General features: G+C 41.5%; 1 protein-coding gene across 1 annotated transcript; it reads left to right on the forward strand.

Annotated features, from left to right (window-relative positions):
• The first annotated feature begins 8844 nt into the window (after positions 1–8844).
• On the forward strand, positions 8845–19314 carry LOC125784446 (dual specificity protein phosphatase 3-like). Its single transcript, XM_049468082.1, has 3 exons — positions 8845–9146; positions 11552–11784; positions 16639–19314. Exons 1-3 carry the CDS (start codon positions 9025–9027, stop codon positions 16836–16838), a joined length of 555 nt encoding a protein of 184 aa, XP_049324039.1. The 5' UTR covers positions 8845–9024; the 3' UTR covers positions 16839–19314.
• The last annotated feature ends 723 nt before the right edge of the window (positions 19315–20037 follow it).

Here is a 20037-nt window from a genome sequence, read left to right on the forward strand (position 1 = left end):
CTCACGGAAACCTGGCTGAACCATGCCGGACTTCCAGATAATCAGGTTTAGATCAGGGGATTAATGTGGAGGACAAACTCTTTTTTGCTGTTTATTACGTAATTCCATATGTATAATTTAATTGTTTTATGTTCTTTATAATAATCTACAATGTAGAAAATAAATTACATAAAGAAATAAAGAAAAGCAATGCACGAGAAGGTGTGTCCAAGTTTCTGACTGGTACTGTATCAGTTAAGAGCCCCTGATGATTAGATATTACCTGCACATTCACCACATGACACATGTGCATAAAACCCTAATTTAACACAGGATACTGAAAACTTGCCACTGCACTTTCAAACTGTGTTTTTAATGGGACATGCAGCGCAGATCTATTAAATGTATTGTCACAGCTGCAAGCAGTGAACGCTGCACATACCCTGCTCTCAGTGTGTAAACCGCATGGAACAGCAGAGACAACTTTTGTTCATAGCAGTATATTATCTGGCTAATAAATGAGATTGTAATAATGAGCGTTAGCTCAGGTACTGTTTAGGACTGTATTATGAGAATGATGAAAGAAATGGGCGTCTCCTGTGTGTGTCGGTTAGAACACAGGAAAAATGTGAGATGCACAGGGTTTAACAGTGATTTCTTTAATTATAATGGGTACAGTGAATGCAGCACAGCACAACACAGGGTACACTTCTGTATGAATCTTCAAATAAATTCCTCTTGAATGTGTTTCCACATTATTCATATAATGAAAGTAACAAAGGTGTGTGGTTTCTAGACAATCACGCACACAGGAGAAAAGGAACCTCCAACAGCATCCACACAACTAACTGACTAAGCACTTTGTGCATAGTCACATGACTAGACTATTCACCACTCATTGGTGAGTAATTAGGAAGGCATGACTGAGGCACATGCACAATATGAATGGCAGTCTTTCCAACACAGCCGCCCCCAAATTTGTGGCTAAATTTGTCCCTTGGAAAGGCTGTTTTAGGGTCAATCTATTTCGGCATCATCAGGGTTGTCCTCTGCGTCCGTGATTGCTGGCAGCACGATCAGACGGGCGATGGGCCTGGTGTAGATTCGATCATGGATCTTAACATGGGCTGTCCTCACTCGTCCGTCAGCACCAGGGAAGACCTTGACTACTTTGCCGATCTGCCATAAAGACCGGTGTACTTGGGGATCGATCATCATCACCACCATACCGACTTTGACATCTGGAGAAGGATTCTGCCACTTCCCTCGAGTCTGTAGTCCCAGCAGGTAATCTTTTATGAAGGCTGACCAGAATCTCTCTGCCAACACTTGGGAATGTCTCCATCTCCTTCTGCTCAGCAGCTCTGACTCCGGATAGATGACTTGAGGTAAGGAGCCATCTGGCCGCCCCATGAGAACACAATTGGGCGTTACCAGTTCTGGATCTGCTAGGTCAGCTGAGACATATCCCAGCGGCTTTGAGTTCATTATGGCCTCGATCTCAGTTAGGACAGTCCTGAGGACTTCTTCTGTCACAGACTCTGAGCCCAGTGTAGCATATAGGGCAGACTTGACTGGCCTGATCTCACGTTCCCATGCTCCCCCAAAGTGGGGAGCTGCAGGCGGGTTGTAAAGAAAGCTGATCTGTCGCTTGGCCAAGAGTGGCTGCAGGTCATGGCTCAGGTTGCTGTAGGCTTCTCTGAGGCTCCTCCACGGAAATTTGTGCCTTGGTCAGAGTAGAGTTCGGCAAGCTGACCACGACGGGCAATGAACCGTCTAAGGGCCATGAGGAATGAGTCACTGTCAATGGATGTCAGGATCTCTAGATGGACTGCCCTAGTTGTTAGACATTTAAAGAGCATGCCCCACCTCTTCTCATTTCGACGCCCTATCTTAATCAAAAGGGGGCCGAAACAGTCCATACCAGTAGAATGGAATGCTGGTTTGTACAGCCGAGGTAGCGGAAGGTCCATCATTTTCTGGCTGGCTGGTTTAGACCTCCATTTGCAGCACTCTAGACAGGCCCGTTGGTGCCTACGTACTCCTTCCTGTCCTCTGAGGATCCAGAACTTCAGACGAAGTTCCGCGAACACTCGTTGGGGTCCTGGGTGGCACAACTGTACATCATAGTCCTTTATGAGTAGACGAGTGTTAGGGTGGCTAGGATCGAGAACTACAGGATGGATTGTGTCTGCGTCCAGTCCTTCTACGTGTCTCAATCGACCTCCAACTCTGATGAGCTGGGTGGCATGGTCAAACTCAGGGGATAGACAGATTACTCGACTGCTTAAGGTGACTGATTTTCCTTCTTGTAGAAGCTGATAGTCCTCAGGGAAACAGTCTGTCTGGACTCTCCTCAACACTAGGAACTCTGCCTCTCTGAAGGTATCTGCCGGAGGGTGATCAGTCAAACCTGCTGCCCCATGAAGCTTCTCCGCTACTGCTTGCAGCAGATCCTTCCAACTGGAATGCTTGCAACCCGTCGGTCACAGGTGGCAGGGTAAAGGTTAGCCCACAGAAAACTGTTTTCCTCAGCTCTGTCTCATCATCTCTAGCTGGTTCGGTAGGATTTAAAGGCCATTCACTTGGAGGCTGCAGGAGGAACTGTGGTCCTTGAACCCACCGGTTAGAGCCTAAAAGCTGCTCCAAGGGCTTCCCTCTAGTGACATAATATGCAGGGTTTCTGGCAGAATCTACATATCTCCATGATTTTAGATCGGTCAACTCCTGTATCTCTGCCACTCAAGTGTCTACAAAGACCTTGAAATGACAGGATTCAGAGTGCAACCAATGGAGGACAGTGGTAGAGTCCGTCCAGCATGTAACTCCTAGGATGGGTAGCGTGAGCTCTTTCAGGAGGACAGCAGCGAGTTGAGCACCTTTGAGAGCCGCACAGAGCTCCAAGCGTGGCATAGAGTGCTGTTTTCTTTTCTTGTGATCTTGCCAGGAGGAAGGCTAGGTGTACATTGCCAACAGCATCTGTAGACTGCAGGTAAGCCACAGACCCATATGCCTTTTCTGAGGCATCACAGAAAATATGGATGTTGTGTGTCACCTGTGAGTTGTCCAGTGTGGACGACAAGTAGCACCTTGGCAGGACCATTTGAGGCAGGTACTTCAGCTCAGATTCCCACTCTTCCCAGGCTTGTAGAAGATGTACAGGGAGCAGGGGGTCATCCCAGTCTCGATGCTTCTCCCAAAGCTGTTGTACGATAACCTTCGCCCGGGTGGTAAAGGGCAGGAGGACTCCAAGAGGGTCATATTGAGTGGCCAACACTCTGTAGATGTTTCTCTTTGTAGGAGCATTGTAGGACAGGTCTGTGCTTGAAGCCTAGGGTGTCTGTGTCACAGAACCAACTCAAACCCAAGGTGGATTCTCTTGCTTCTGCTCTATCCTGTGAGAGCCATAGCTCCAATTTGGCAGATCTAGCATCAGGTGGGAGGTGGCTAACAACCTCTGGTTTGTTGCTGGCCCACTGTCGGAAGTCAAATCCTCTGGATGCTAGGAATCCTCGCAGCTTGTTGAGCAGATGGCGGGCTTCTTGGCTGGTTCTGAAGCTCTGGAGACAATTGTCAATATAGAAGCAATTCTCCACAGAGAATCTGACATCATCTTCTGCCGTGCTGTGTGATGTGACATGTCTCTGCAGAGCAAAGGTGGCACAACAAGGGCTGCAAGTTGTCCCAAAGGGTAACACTTGCCACTCGTAAATGTCAGGGGGGTCGTCTCTCCTGCTGTCACGCCATAAGAAGCGCAACAGAGGCTTGTCTTCAGGCAGGAGCGATACCTGGTGGAACATACCTTGAATGTCTCCACTGATGGCCACACTATGCTGCCTGAACCGAAGGAGAACACCCAGGAGTGAGGGACTGAGGGTTGGACCAGGCAGTAAGGCTTTGTTGAGGTTGAGACCCTTGTATTTGAAGGAGCAGTTGAATACTATTCGATCTTTGCCATTGTGGTTCACAATGAAGTGGGGAATGTACCAACTTTCCCCAGTAGGGGTGTTCTCTGAGGACAGCTTAGTCACAACTTTCGCATCCACTATCTTCTTGACCTCTTCATTGTAGATCTCTGCTTTGCCAGAGTCCTTAGTGAGATGCCTCTCCATGCTCCTGAGACTAGGCATGACAGCATCTTTGGGTGCCTGGAAGCAGGGAGTGTTGGCCTTGCGCAGCAGTGGGGTGGCATAACAAAGGACTCCATCCACTTCTACTCGGGTTGTCTTGGCCTCCAAGCAGCTTATGGCCTCTTGATCCTCCCTTGACCTCGTGACCTGTTTCTCGCAACGGTAAGGCAGGACATCAAGTTGCCAGAGGCGTTCCACATCTCTTTTGAGTTCCAACTCAGCAGGACTCAGGGAAAGGAAAATGCATTGTGGTGACTGGAGCTGCATGTGGAGTAGACGTACTGGACCCTGTGGCACCCATCCAAGCCGGGTCTGTACAGCAGCTGGCCCACCCGGTGGTCCAAGACGAACAGGTGTGATGGGTGTTATCAGATGGGGGTTGTCTGCACCGATGAGTAGCAGGGGCGATGCTTGTTCGAAGGGCTGCAGAGGTAGGTTTTGAAGGTGCTTGTACTTGCTCAGGAGGGTGGCAGGATAGGAATGGTCAGCGAGTCCAAGGCGCTCGGCAGTGAAGGCTCCTTTAATCTGAAATGTTTTCTGAGGCTGGTTCACAGGAGACAACTGGAAAGAGACAGTGGAACCACTAAGGGTTTGTACATCCTGACGTATGGTTCTCAAAGTCAAACTCTCTTCTGATCCTTGCATGCCCAGCTTAAGTGCTGCGGTTGCGAGCAAGGTTCTCTCTGATCCATCATCAAGCACTGCGTAGGTTTCAAGGGTTTTCCCTTGGTGGCGAATCAGTACTTTGTGACCTTCAGGAGGACTCTTTTGATGTCTGTAGGCTGGTCCAGGTAGAGGGTTTCCGTAGCTGACCTCACCTGGCTTAGAGGCTTTTTGGGGCTGGCGTCTTTGGCATGTAGGATTTGCAAGTGCTTACCCTTACAGATGCTACACGGCTTCTTCAGTGTGCACTGCACCGCCTGGTGATTGCGCGCACACCTCCAGCATCGATGGTTAGCTTTTATCCAGTTAGCCATCTGATCTCTAGTGAAGGATTTGAACACTGTACACTGGGTGAGATAGTGTTCACTGTTGTTGCAGTATGGACAAAACGCCTGTGAGGTGGCTTTCTTCTGGGCAGCGTCAGGTGGCGTAGAGGCTGAGTCAGCTGATGGTGGCTTGGGCATTTCATTGACTCCATGCAGTCCTGTAGCAAAGCGAGCCATAGATTTTGCTTCTCGCTTGCGCTCAGGCTTTGGAGCTGTTTTCTGACCTTTGTCTGGGTTCGTAGCAGGCGTCTCCTGACACCATGCTTCATAATGTAACCACTGTGACAGGTCCTTGAGTGTGAACACAGTTCCTCGGCCTCTACCCATCTTGCGGCGGAACTCTGATCTCATCTCTGCTGGTAGCTTACTCAAGAGGCGATCCACATGGGAACCACATCTTGGGTCCGCTTCACCTTCTGGACCCAGAGTAGCAAGCATGCCAACAAGAGCTCTAATTTCCAACGGTGTCTCCCCTTTGCACATTTGCTGAATCCATGACGCTGGCAATTTTCTTGAGAGCTAGCTTATGGGGCTGGCCATATCTCTCAGTCAACGCAGCCATGGTGTCAGAGTAGGGATAGGGAGAGTTCATGAATGAATCTGCCACCAGCCGTGCTTCCTCGAGTTGCAAGTGACCCAGGAGAATTTGGTATCTGAATAACTCTGTGGAGTCAGGAGGTAGAAGGTTTCCAAGGGCTCTCTTTAGACGAGTGAACTCGCCAGGATCTTTGGTGACAAAATCGGGTATTGTTGCTTTAGGACTCCTGTACGACTTCTCTTGGCTGGGAGGAGATATAGGAGCTCGTACAGGAAGTGCAGGATATAGCTGTTGTGGAGGGTATCAAGGCTGTGGTGCTAACAGTGGAGGTTGAGCATAAGCAGGTCTGGGTGGTGGCATCTGCTGCTGAGAATAACCAGTGGGGGCAGGCTGACCTGGCTGAAGGCCAGGAGGTAAAAGACTGATAAGACTGAGGATAGTATGGATTGGTTGAGGAACCTCTATAATTTGGAACACCAACTGATGGAGGTAGCGACTTAATGGGACTTAATGTCTGTCGGTTCTCCAGGAAGCCTCGGCTGAGAGGAGTAAGGATGATAAGGTTGTTGACCAGTTGTCTGAGATGACTGCATTGGGCGGTTGATGGTGGGCTGATAAGATGCAAGTGGCTGTCGCACTGCTGGAGTTGAATGAGGTAGCTGGAGTGCTTGTTGTGGTACCGGTGATGTATGCCTAGATACAGGATGAAGAGAATATGGCTGTGAATGCTCAATAATTGGCTGGAAACTGTGTTGGCCGGTTGGTTCCATCGGTGACTGCAGTTGCTGCCCTTCCCATGGTCGGTGGTAGGGAGTCATGGGTGATTGATTGCTAATCTGTGACAGAGGAGGGCTAAGACGGCCTAAGTCGGGCAGCATTGGATCCATGTTATGCTGAAGCGCAGGGCGCAAGCCATCTTCACCTAGAACAGGCAACAGTTCACCTTGACTGTAAGGCGTTTCAGCTCTTGAAGTAGGCCGAGTCACCATTAGCACTTCTGGCATATATTGTAGCCCTTCTTCAGTACCCTGTGCTTGCTGGTGCTGTGTTGCAGAGGGAAACAGTGGGAGAGTAAGTCTTCGGCCACCCGTCAGATCATAGTCTTGAAGATATCTAGGAGGATGAATCTGACGTCTAGGCCTGACATCTTCTGGTTGGGATGAATAAGGCTGCATATCTTCAGGATACGACTCTTTCCAAGGCTGACCTTTGTAATAATGAGCGTTAGCTCAGGTACTGTTTAGGACTGTATTATGAGAATGATGAAAGAAATGGGTGTCTCCTTTGTGTGTCGGTTAGAACACAGGAAAAATGTGCGATGCACAGGGTTTAACAGTGATTTCTTTAATTATAATGGGTACAGTGAATGCAGCACAGCACAACACAGGGTACACTTCTGTATGAATCTTCAAATAAATTCCTCTTGAATGTGTTTCCACATTATTCATATAATGAAAGTAACAAAGGTGTGTGGTTTCTAGACAATCACGCACACAGGAGAAAAGGAACCTCCAACAGCATCCACACGACTAACTGACTAAGCACTTCGTGCATAGTCACATGACTAGACTACTCACCACTCATTGGACACGTGAACATGAACATTAATTAGTAAGGCATGACTGAGGCACATGCGCAATATGAACGGCAGTCTTTCCAACAGAGATTAATATGAGATATATATATATATATATATATATATATATATATATATATATATATATATATATATATATATATATATATATATATATATTATATATCAGTTTAGCTCAATTAAAACTAATTATATTAACTATAAATAAGAATTAAGAATGTGTAGTTCACTCTATACATTTAAAATAATGTTGAAAAACAGGGCTGTAAATAAATATATAATTGATAAATGAGCTGTCTATGTATTGTATACTTTCAAATGATTAATTATTTTTTATTTTAATTTTCTTTTTGGTGTTTTTTTTTTGTCACTACATTTACATTGAAATGAGGTTTATAACAGAAAATGTGCAATATGCATTTAACCAAAATTTGACCAGTTTAAAAGTATGGGCACCCTTATCATTTTATTGATTTGAATACTCCTAACTACTTTTTACTGACTTACTGAAGCACAAAATTTTTGAACTTCAAAGCCAGGTGTATCCAATCATGAGAAAAGGTATTTAAGGTGGCCAATTGCAAGTTGTTCTCCTATTTGGATCTCCTTTGAAGAGTGGCATCATGGGCTCATCAAAACAACTCTCAAATGATCTAAAAACAAAGATTGTTCAACATAGTTGTTCAGGGGAAGGATACAAAAAGTTGTCTAAGAGATTTAACCTGTCAGTTTCCACTGTGAGGAACATAGTAAGGAAATGGAAGACCACAGGGACAGTTCTTGTTAAGCTCAGAAATGGCAGGCCAAGAAAAATATCAGAAAGGCAGAGAAGAAAGAAGCCATTTCTGCAAGCACGCCACAAACAGAGTCGCCAGAGGTATGCAAAAGCACAAAAAACACACCTTCTTTCGCATCATTCTCCCATACAGCTTCTCCTTGTGCAAAGTGCGCTTTATTGTTGACTGATGCACAGTGACACCATCTGCAGCAAGATGATGCTGCAGCTCTTTGGAGGTGGTCTGTTAATTGTCCTTGACTGTTCTCACCATTCTTCTTCTCTGCCTTTCTGAACATGAAAAATAGCTAAATGGTGGCTATGCTAATAGCATGAGGGCACTGAGCACATTATACTGATTTTCCCCAAATTTTAAAAATAAATTAAAATCTCATCTCATCTCATTGTCAACCGCTTTCTCCGTGAAGGGTCGCGGGGGGGGGAGGGGGGGGTGGGGGGGTGTGGCTGGAGCCTATCCCAGCAGGCATCGGGCGGAAGGCAGGATACACCCTGGACAGGCCATAAATTAAAATTAATTTTAAAAACTTCATAGTTAGAAAGTGGGGACAGGTAACAAATGCTATTTGTTCTGTGTTCTAAGTAGTTTTTATAAGTGTTTTTAATTACATATTTTACTTTTGCGATTAGGTCAATGTACAAGACACTCTGCTTCAAATAAAATGTATTTTAATGTTATTATGTGCACATTTATACATTTATATATTTCCTGGATTCAGAAATGGCCCTATGCTTCTGTTGATATTTGTGCCTTCAATGTGAAGCACAACTTGCGACACCCTGTCGACACCTAGAGGATAAAAGGAAAACTACACGGAGTAAACAAGAGCTTCACAGACAACACCTACCTAGCAGCTTTAGTCTGAGATCACTAAAGCTCAGAGAAAAGTTACAGACAGTTTCTGCAGGTTACAGCAGAGTGGACATGTACAGCTCAGATAGAGCATCAGAGAGCAGCTTTACAGCAAGAATGAGGAGAGACTGAAGATAAACTGAACATGTCAGATTATGAAGTATCTGTGCAGCAGCTTAATGACCTGTTAACTGACGAGAATGGAGATTTCTGCATGCCCTCCAAAGCCTTCAACCAAGTCTACCCTGGAATTCTGCTGGGAAATGAGTATGTATTCATGTTTATCAGTGAGTTTATTATGAGTGAGTTTTTTCAGCCTTAACTGTGTAATAATGTATTCATACCAGTCAAACAGAACAACAGTTTATACGTAATATATAGCTATTTAATTATTATATAATACTATATATACAGCATGAGTGTTAGTGTAACTTTGCAGAGAACAAGGCTACTTTAAAATAGATCATGGCCTATTTATAGAAAGTTTCCTGGGCTGGACAGAGGCGATCCCTCACTCTGAACTCAAACACTGAATCTGTTCTTCTGGGTTCTTTCTTCTTAAATTGAAGATGATAACAGTACTGTTATTTAGTGAAACTCGTGGATTAAATTTAAACTGTATTCAGATTTCATTAGCTTTCATTTAAAGCTCCACTAGGTAGGATTGAGATTTTGTGCTCGTGGGCTCCCCCTACAGTTGCAGAGTGTAATAAACGTATACAGCACTGTCGTAAACCACCCCACCCCTCCGTCTCCTGGCACTTTTTATCTACAATCGCAACATAACATTATATATATAATTATATATATAATTTTGTTTACATACATATAGTAGACTGTTATTACTACTAAAATGCACGTTCCACCTGCATGTAAGCTACTTATTTAATCAGAAAGTAAAAAGCACACAAAAATAATTACAACAATCATCAATTTGTCTCTTTTAGCATTAAATGTTTACTCTATTGTAATCACGACTGAAACAAGACATTTCTTCTGTGTCTACAACTGATAAAACAGCGTGTTTACAGAGTAGCACTGTTAGCCCTCACCACCAAACAAGCACAGCATGAAATAATGTTAAAACAAACACACAGTATCAGTAAAAGCTTTTACAAGCCCCAGACTAAAATGTATATTTCAGTTTGAGGCAATTTACTGCAAGCTAAGCTTACAAACAGCCCTATGTTACACTTAACATGATATATTTACACATTTAACCCGATCGCTAATGCTAATCGCTGCTAGCTTCCGCCTGCTAGCCTACAGCTTTAGCAGTTAAAACAAACACTTTAACTCAACTTATATATCACATATTTACACTCTGGTTGTTTAAACAACCTTTCAACTCTCTTATTAACATTTTAAGCTCCTTACAAAACAGAAATATCCACTGAATTACTCATAATTTCTTTATCTGGTCTTTATCTGGTACTTTCTGAACTCACCAGAGCTTCTCAGCACAAAAGATTTGTTCGAATAAACAAATCTTTTGAACTAATCTTTTTAGTGAACAGATTTGAATGATTTAGTTAATCTAAAATAGCTGCTGTGCCCATCACTACTAGTTAGCGTCTGTAAAAATAATTAACCAACTTCAAATAGTGGGTTTTTGTAGTCCTTAACTGTTTGAACTACATACAGGTCTGAAAGCAGGTCGCAGTTCTCGAAAGAGGCACAGTTCTCGCGACTGTTGGTCGCTGCCTAGGAAAACTTACAGAGTCTGGTTTGAGCTCAGAGGAGCTCCGGCACAGACACGAGAGCAATCCTCCTATCACACCTCAATGGAGCGCTGCAGTGCTGTCACTTCTTTCAATTCAATAATCAAGGAAATCCTACCTAGTGTGCCTTTAAAACAGCCATTAAGGGTATTCTTTAAAACAGGGGTACGGAAGATCCAGCATATTACCAGGCTGAATTGACTCAAATCCAATTTTTTGCTCAAAATAGTTTAGATCTATTTTTTATGGCTGTGTGAACGTGCCAAATCCGTTTTTTTTTTTTTATCAGATTTGAGTCACTTTCACATGTGGTTCTAAATCAGATACGTATCCAATCCACGGACATGCGACATAAAGTCATGTGTCTTTTTGCCTTCATGCATGCATGCTTCTCTCTCGCACCCACACTGTGTCTCTTGGTGCAGCTGTGCAGCTATAGCTGCAAAAACAGCAAAAGCACACTGCCTGGTCTTTTTTCACCTCCTGGATCTGAGCATGTACTTCAGACCAGCTGTTTACTCTCTACTCCAGCAAAAGATGCTCCACATATGAGCTGCTAACTCATCCAGTTCCCTTTATAAAGCTACAAGTTGTTTCTCTTGTGAACCGTCAATGTGTTAGTCAAATCCGATCTGCTCCTGAAGGCCTGAACTGCCTGGATCAGGTTCGCTGGTTTAGTGTAATAACTCTGCAGGGTGGAAATTCAGGACCTGGATTGAGCACCTCTGCTTTAGGGGGAAAAAGACATGTTTTACTAGGTGGAGCAATGTTCCCATCCTCAAAACAATGTTTCTATTGTTCTAGGAATAGCAGCAGCCTCTGCAAGTTGATTTGATCAAATGTTCCTCTTTTTTGTCTGTTTGATCATCTTCTATAACTATAAAAATCATTGTTTTATCCAATATTTGAATTATTTGAAAAGCATTCCAATGATAAAATCCCTATCTGCAGGTCTCTGGCCTTTAGTGTGGGTCGTTTGCAGGAGCAGGGGGTGACCCACGTCCTGAACGCTGCAGAAGGAGATTCCTTTATGCACGTCAACACCGGCGCAGATTTCTACACAGACACGGGCATTATATACTGTGGAATACCAGCATATGATTATGACCACTATGATCTCAGCGTTCACTTCGAGGAGTGTTCAGACTTCATAGAGGAAGCTCGAGCGTATAAAGGAGGGGAAGGTAAAGAATTTTTTTAAGCTTTATTTTTCATTAATAAACAATGCCATTTATATTATTATAGGGACCTGTATAACCCTGATATCATTTTTATGGCATTATGGGATTAAAATATATAAAGGACCAGTCAATTTTTTTTTTGTTGTTTTCTACACTGTATATTAATATTAAAGACATGAAAAAATGTATGGGACACATATGGAATTATGTAGTAAACAGTAAAAAACATGTCTGTCCTCTACATTAATCCCCTGATTAACTGAGATGGTGATTTGGGATGAGCTGAATCTTTACAGCTTGAAAGAAAATCTGAGAAAATACCAAGAGTGTGCAGATCTGTCCTTAAAGCTAAATGTGATACTCAGAAAATGAAAGAAAACACATTGAATGAAAAGAGGTGTGTTCAAACTTTTGACTGGTACTGAATAAATACTATATATAAAAAGTCAGAATACTAATAAAGCATTAAAATTTGTGTCTCCTGGCCTTTTTGAAAGAAGACTGTGCATGTCATGGTCATATCTCTAACAAGCTAATTAAGTCGAAGACTGGTCAAATTGATTTATTTGAGCGCTCTTTTGAAATCTCATGGGGTGTCAAAACTTTTTTTTTTTTTACTCTAAAATTGTACAAAACAAAAATAATATACAAATTTTGCTTAAATATTTTTTTGTGAATATATTTTTATTGCTTTTTTTCCTTTTTACAAAGAACAGACACATATACAGTTGTGGTCAAAAGTTTACATACACTTGTAAAAAAACATAATGTTATGGCTGTCTTGAGTTTTCAATAAGTTCTACAACTCTTATTTTTCTGTGATGGAGTGATCGGAACACATACATGTTTGTCACAAAAAACAGTCATAAAATTTGGTTCTTTCATAAATTTATTATGGGTCTGCTGAAAATGTCACCAAATCTGCTGGGTCAAAAATATACATACAGCAACATTAGTATTTGGTTACATGTCCCTTGGCCATTTTCACGGCAACTAGGCGCTTTTGGTAGCCATCCACAAGCTCCTGGCAAGCTTCAGGTCGAATGTTTGACCACTCTTCTTGACAGAATTGGTGCAGTTCAGCTAAATGTGATGGTTTTCTTGCATGAACCCGTTTCTTTAGCACTGTCCACATGTTCTCAATGGGGTTTAAGTCAGGACTTTGGGAAGGCCATTCTAAAACCTTAATTCTAGCCTGGTTTAGCCATTCCTTTACCACTTTTGATGTGTGTTTTGGGTCATTGTCTTGTTGGAACACCCAACTGCGCCCAAGACCCAACCTTCGGGCTGATGGTTTTAAGTTTTCCTGCAGAATTTGGAGGTAATCCTCCTTCTTCATTATCCCATTTACTTTCTGCAAAGAACCAGTTCCACTGGCAGCAAAACATCCCCAGAGCATAATACTACCACCACCATGCTTGACAGTAGGCATGGTGTTCCTGGGATTAAAGGCCTCACCTTTTCTCCTCCAAACATATTGCTGGGTGTTGTGGCCAAACAGCTCAATTTTTGTTTCGTCTGACCAGAGAACTTTCCTCCAGAAGGTTTTATCTTTGTCCATGTGATCAGCAGCAAACTTCAGCCGAGTCTTAAGGTGCCTTTTCTGGAGCAAGGGCTTCTTTCTTGCACGGCAGCCTCTCAGTCCATGGCGATGTAAAACACGCTTGACTGTGGAGACTGACACCTGTGTTCCATCAGCTTCCAAATCCTTGCAGACCTGCTTCTTGGTGATTCTTGGTTGACTCTTGACCATCCTGACCAATCTCCTCTCGGCAGCATGTGATAGCTTGCGTTTTCTTCCTGATCGTGGCAGTGACACAACTGTTCCATGCACTTTATACTTGCGTATAATTGTCTGCACAGTTGCTCTTGGGACCTGTAGCTGCTTTGAAATGGCTCCAAGTGACTTCCCTGACTTGTTCAAGTCAATAATTCGCTTTTTCAGATCCACACTGAGTTCCTTTGACTTTCCCATTGTAGCTTTTGTAGCTGAGTCTAATCACTGGGTCAAATGAGCCCTATTTAAATGGGCTCATGAGAAGTCAACAGCTGTAGTCAATCAGAATCACTTACAAGAAGTGAAGAGGCCATGACATGAAGCTAATTTGATTGACACAACTCGCTACATCACCAAAATTGACAAATTTTGTTGCTGTATGTATATTTTTGACCCAGCAGATTTGGTGACATTTTCAGCAGACCCATAATAAATTTATGAAAGAACCAAATTTTATGACTGTTTTTTGTGACAAACATGTATGTGTTCCGATCACTCTATCACAGAAAAATAAGAGTTGTAGAACTTATTGAAAACTCAAGACAGCCATAACATTATGTTTTTTTACAAGTGTATGTAAACTTTTGACCACAACTGTACACAACTACAACACTATAAACAACACAACACATTTTGCACAAACCCCTCCATCAAGAGTATAAGAACAACAACAAATAACTAAATAAAATATCCGTAGAAAATATATGGCAGACATCCACATACATCCACCTACATACAAATTAAAACACAAGCACTCAAAGCACCCCTACATAATACTATATAACAAATACCCATTCATCAGTTTATTTCAGGATAACTTTATCTTTTATGAAAGCAATAGCTTCTGACCAGTATAGGATTGTAGCTGCTTTAGCATGATGCATCTGGCAGTGGCCCTCTCCAGCACAAGAACATTAAGAAAAAAATATAATAAAGTACATTTTAAAAGAATTTTCTCCTCCAGACGGAATTTGAATATAGATTTTATGGCTGCTGTAACAGCTGCCATTATTATTTTCCTTTGAGAAATATGCAAATTAAGAGTGGAGTCATCCCCAAGGAGAAATAGTGCAGGGGAGAGAGGGAGGTCCTGCTCTAACAAAGTGGATAACAAAGAGATCACCTCATTCCAAAATTTGAACACTGGGGGGCACTGCCAGAAAACATGGATATAAGTGCCTACAACCATAAGAGAACAACTATGACATAAATTAACTATAACAGCAGTTTAATCTGAAATGCACGGTAGGGTGTGATATAAAACCTCAGAACCTCTTTATAATGTATCAGCTGGTGAGCGAAATGTTTTGAAGGGTTCAAAAATTTTGCTTAAATGTTGATAATAGTGCTTTATTATTAATTGTATGCCTTTTATGGATAATTTTTATTTACTACAGCTGTTACAGTAACAGTAATTATTAATAAATTGTTGCTAGAGGTGCCCAAACCTTTACATGCTGCCGTTATTTATAAGATCACTGAAAGTTTAGTTTTTCCACTTTTTTCAAGTAAAAAAAAATAACTGTGTTACAAGAATTATCCACATTGTTAAGTTGGAATAGACTAGGTCAAATTACAATTTGTAAATATAAGTACACATATCTGCACATTATAATTTACAAATGCTGATTATTTCACACTGGCAAAGTGCCAAAAGCTATTTGATGTGCTTTTTACAAACATTAATGTGCTCTAGAAGTAGGACTGTATGACTTTTTAACTACCATTCCAGATTAAATTTTGGACCTATTCAGATTGTATCCAGATTAATTATCTGGACAGTTAGAAACCACATGAAACCTGAAACTTAGCTAAATCTAATCTAAGTCACATTCGGTTTGAAGTGTAACAAAAACGTGATTTGTGTCTTGGTCTAAACAGTCTGGAAACCTAAATTTAGATTTCAGCAACTTCATCAAATCCACAGTGATGGAAGTGCGGGGGGGGGGGGGGGGGGGGGTTTAAGAAGAGCACCAAAGATTAGTTACTGATGCTGACTTAATTTACACAGCAACCTGTGCAGATACATTTGTGATGTCTGGACACGTAAATAAAATCTGATCTCTTGCAGATTACAGTGTGGACAGTCAACTCAAAAGATCTAATAAGAGAAACAAATCTGATTTGCTTGTAGTCTGATCATAGTCTTCATTGTGTTAGTCATTAATGTCACTTTTTCTTACTAATAGACAAAGCTACAATTTAAAGGACCAATATGTAACTAATTGTCAGTATTAAATGATAAAATTATCAGGATGTATCATCAGACATTAAGGAAACATGTTGAGTGAAAGTACTGGCAGCTCTTGTCAGCAGGGCTTCAGCAGTACGTTCCTATTTTAAGTGTTCCATTATGGCGTCATTTTACTGCCAAAAGTCGAGAGCTAAGTTTTTGAATGCAAGAGAGTATTTCATTCAGCGCTCAGGAATTTTATTTGCTCACGTGTAAAATATAGGTGTGCTCACACAAATTTACCATGCTCTTTCTCAGATGAACTCTCCGATTGTACGAATCTGCGCGCGCGCTCTCTGATATATCATGCTCGTGTGCTGTCTAGCTGAAAATACGGGTGATAGAAGAGTTTAGAATTGCTGTATTTCTCCTCTGCTCTCGCTCGTATTCTAAGTTCTCTGCCTCTCCTACTACTCTAAACTTTGTGTAGATTGTGTAGATTCAGCCTGCTGAACTTGGCAACCCGAGGTAGTTTTGTGGCTGGGGAGGAGTGGGCAGGGCAGACTACTCTCTGTGGTGTTTTGAAATTGGACCACTGTAGCCATTTTACACACTCGCTCTCAGTTCCTTCAGTATGTGCCTTTAACATGCAGTGTATTTGCACTTGGTTGTTGCCATTTGCAGGATCTCAGTTACTGGCCTTATTTACTGTTCACATTTTAGTAGTTTTCCTGATTTAACACACTCTGCAGTAGATCTGAAAGAATTGGTTAATGAGCTGATTTGTTGGATCAGGTGTGTTTGGAGAATGAAAAGTAATAAATAAATAAGAAACTCAGCACGGTTAATATTCAGTGTAACAGGGATGGAAAATGGAATATTATTAGTGTGTTTTGTTTCCTCACAGGGAAGGTGTACGTTCACTGTCAGAAGGGTTACAGTCGTTCAGCTTCGTTAGTCATTGCGTACCTGATGCTGAAGCAAAAGCTGGACGTGCGAGCTGCTGTGGCCACGGTGAGAGAGAGACGGGAGATCGGACCTAATGACGGGTTTCTGCTGCAACTCTGCAAACTCAACGACAGACTGAAAGCCGAGGGGAAGCTGTGACCTTTCTAGATCAACTGATCCCAGAGATCATGTGTGCACTGACTGACACCTGCAATAACAGTCCAGTGAACTGTTCCTAATGACCGTACAGTAATGTGTTGTTTGGGGAGTGAATATGATTGATTGTTTTATATGATCATTACAGATATAGAACAGAGTGAAGATGTATCCTATAAGTAGAAGGATTGTATACATCTCTCAGTTATTTGGAGGATTCATAACTTCTGAAAAATAAAACTAGCTTTTGTTGTAATTATTTCAATACAGTGTTTACATACTTTTAAGTAAAAACTTTTTATACCACAATTTGATTGGCTGAGAGACGTTTTAGGAGGGCCAGTATTGCATGGTATTGGCACTCTGACCAAATGTAATAGATATGACGTTATGACATTTACTATAGCTGTGGTCCAATCTGAAGGCAGCATTTTAACTGATAAGGAACCTTATGAAGCAGCGCGTTTGGGACACGCTCTGGAGTCAGAATACATCATCTAGTGCTCTGCTCGTGAGCTCTGTTTACTAATTCAATTTATAACTCAAACAACTGCAGATATATATGTTTCTAATTCACTTCTGAGCAATGTACCCATCCAAATATTACAGATAAACCTAAATATTCACGATTTACTTTACTTCATATTCAGAATATGGTCAGTTTTATGTATTTCTGATTAGATGCTTTGTAGAAATGCATGAGTAATGTAACCATAATATAATAAATAGTTTTTATAAGCCAGCAAAGCTTAATCATCAAACTAAGCTATGTTTCACCCAATAGTACATCTATACACAGTCAGCTGATCTATTTTTAACTTTTCATTGCACAAAACAAAAACATAACATGCGTCATACGTTTCTTATTATTAAACTATTATTTGCAAATAAATGTGTGAAATTTACCAATATCTACTAGTTCAGAGGTGATACTACAATAAGCAAAGACAACAAGCAAAATTAATAATTTTAAGAGAGAAATCTTCATTAAATTCAAAATTAAAGTTCTTTATAAAAGGAGCTAGCGCTGCCTCCAGATGCACTGACCAGAGTTCAGCTCCCCTATTATTAGAGCCTCTTCCCCGGCCCAGTAATCAATTTCATCCCTGGGGACAAAATAATCTGAATTAGTAACAGCACTTCATGGAAAATAATAGTGGATCATCATTCTACTATTTACACATTAAATCACTCAGTTAGAGATTAATTTATAGTTATTCCGGATAACAGTTAAACTATTTACACATAAATCACTGAGTTAGAGGTTAACCTACAGTTATTCCTACTAACAATTAAAGCTGTTACACTGTACGGCCACCTGATGCTGCTCGCGCGCCAGCATGATTTAGCTTAGCATGCTAGCGGGGGTCAGCTTAGCATGCTAGTTGCATTTGGACAGGACTGCCTTTGCTGTGAAGGATACATCTCACACTGCCTTCAGAATCAGGGTAAAATAAGGGCGCTGCCCATGAAGGATTATATGCTGCTCTCAAAATGGGAACAGTCCTTATCTCAGGAGTGTGCACATGCTGGCTGAAAATGCTGCCCCGTTCCCCACATTTCAAAGCCACACTTGCCACAGCTGGTATTTGATGTGCCATCCTGGATGAGCTGCACTACCTGAGCAACGTCTGTGGGTTGTAGACACCGCCTCATGCTGCCTCTAGGGATGAGAGAACTGCAATAGTGACCAAAACATCAGCCAGGAATGATGAGAACAGAGAAAAGGTCTGTGGTTGCCACCTGCAGAAACACTCCTTTATAGGGGTTGTCTGCTAATTGTATTGCCTCTCATTCCTACCAGCAGCTGAAGTTGATTCAGGTTGATTTGTTTAATTTACATTGTGTTGTTTAAGAGAGCAGTGTAGTTAAAACTGTTAAACTGCCCATCATTTATTAAGAGGCCAAACTATTATTATGAATGGCATCTGTGTGCTACCATTCCTTCACAGTCACATGAACACAGGGTGTCTGGTAGTCTCCAGGATCATTTTCTGGCTGTGACAGCTTTTGCTGTTCACCCAATTTATCTGGTGCTGCTAACGGCACTGATACTAAACCTACTGCCAACATGGAGATATCAAAACTCTCAGAGTCTGAATCTGCTAATTTATGCATTGTTTAACCAAAGAAGCACAGAATTAGAAGTGAAGAGAGCTGACGAGATAAATAAGAGCTTCGCTCTGAAAAGAGACTACACCACAATGCACGATTTAAACATACTTTAGAACATGCTTAATGCAACTAACCATTCTGATCTAAAACATAGAAATGGTTACATTACAGAATCACTAAATAATTTTAAATAACATTACATAAGTCTCAAATACCTTTTTAAAGATTTAAGTGGGTGTCACTAGACTAGCTGTTTGGATTGTAATCATAAAAACACAATGTTATAGTTTGTGTAGAATCTGTTTGAAGACTGTTACCATGGATGAGCTGCATTCTGAATAAAGCAGAGATGAAAAGCTGTCAAGAACTGTGTGTGTGGTGTTGATGGAAGGAGACTGCGGAGTTATTTTGTTAAGAAATAGGATCTTTCTGTGAGCCTGCCTGTGCCTGCTGATAAACCACACAGCAATAGACTGGCTACAGTCTCTCATTATACATTTCTACAGTGCCAGTAGTGTTTGTGGACAGAATTTGTATCTGTGTTATATTTTGTATTATATGTATTATATTTTACATTCATCTGATCTAAAACTGTCTGGGGTTTCATTACATGCTCAAAAACTGCTAACTTCAAATGAAATTACATTACATTACATTTAGCGGATGCTTTTATCCAAAGCGATTTACAAAATGATGATGTACATTAGCAAAATAGGACATAGAAGTTTAGCGCAAAATATTTTCTGAGGGCTTAAAGGAGGCCAAGGAGAAATATTGTCATAGAGTAGGAAAGGAGGGGGAGCAGGAAATAAGGTAAGAAATAGTTAGTTTAGTTAGACATTAAAAACTTAAACATTTTGTATCTATTGTTGTATTATAACTTTGTTGTATAGGAGTATGGGAATTTCTGTTCTTTGGGGTCATTGTCTTGCAGCATGACCCAATGATTGTTATGCTTCTGAATACAGACAGATACATTCTCCCTTAGAACTGGTACAGTCCTGAATTCATTGGTTCACCATTAATAGCATCTTGTCTTTGGTGTGAGTTTGAAAAGAAGCCCTAAACCATGATGCTGCCACCACCA

The sequence above is a fragment of the Astyanax mexicanus genome, chromosome 19, assembly GCF_023375975.1.
Source record: "Astyanax mexicanus isolate ESR-SI-001 chromosome 19, AstMex3_surface, whole genome shotgun sequence".
Classification (NCBI taxonomy): domain Eukaryota; kingdom Metazoa; phylum Chordata; class Actinopteri; order Characiformes; family Acestrorhamphidae; genus Astyanax; species Astyanax mexicanus.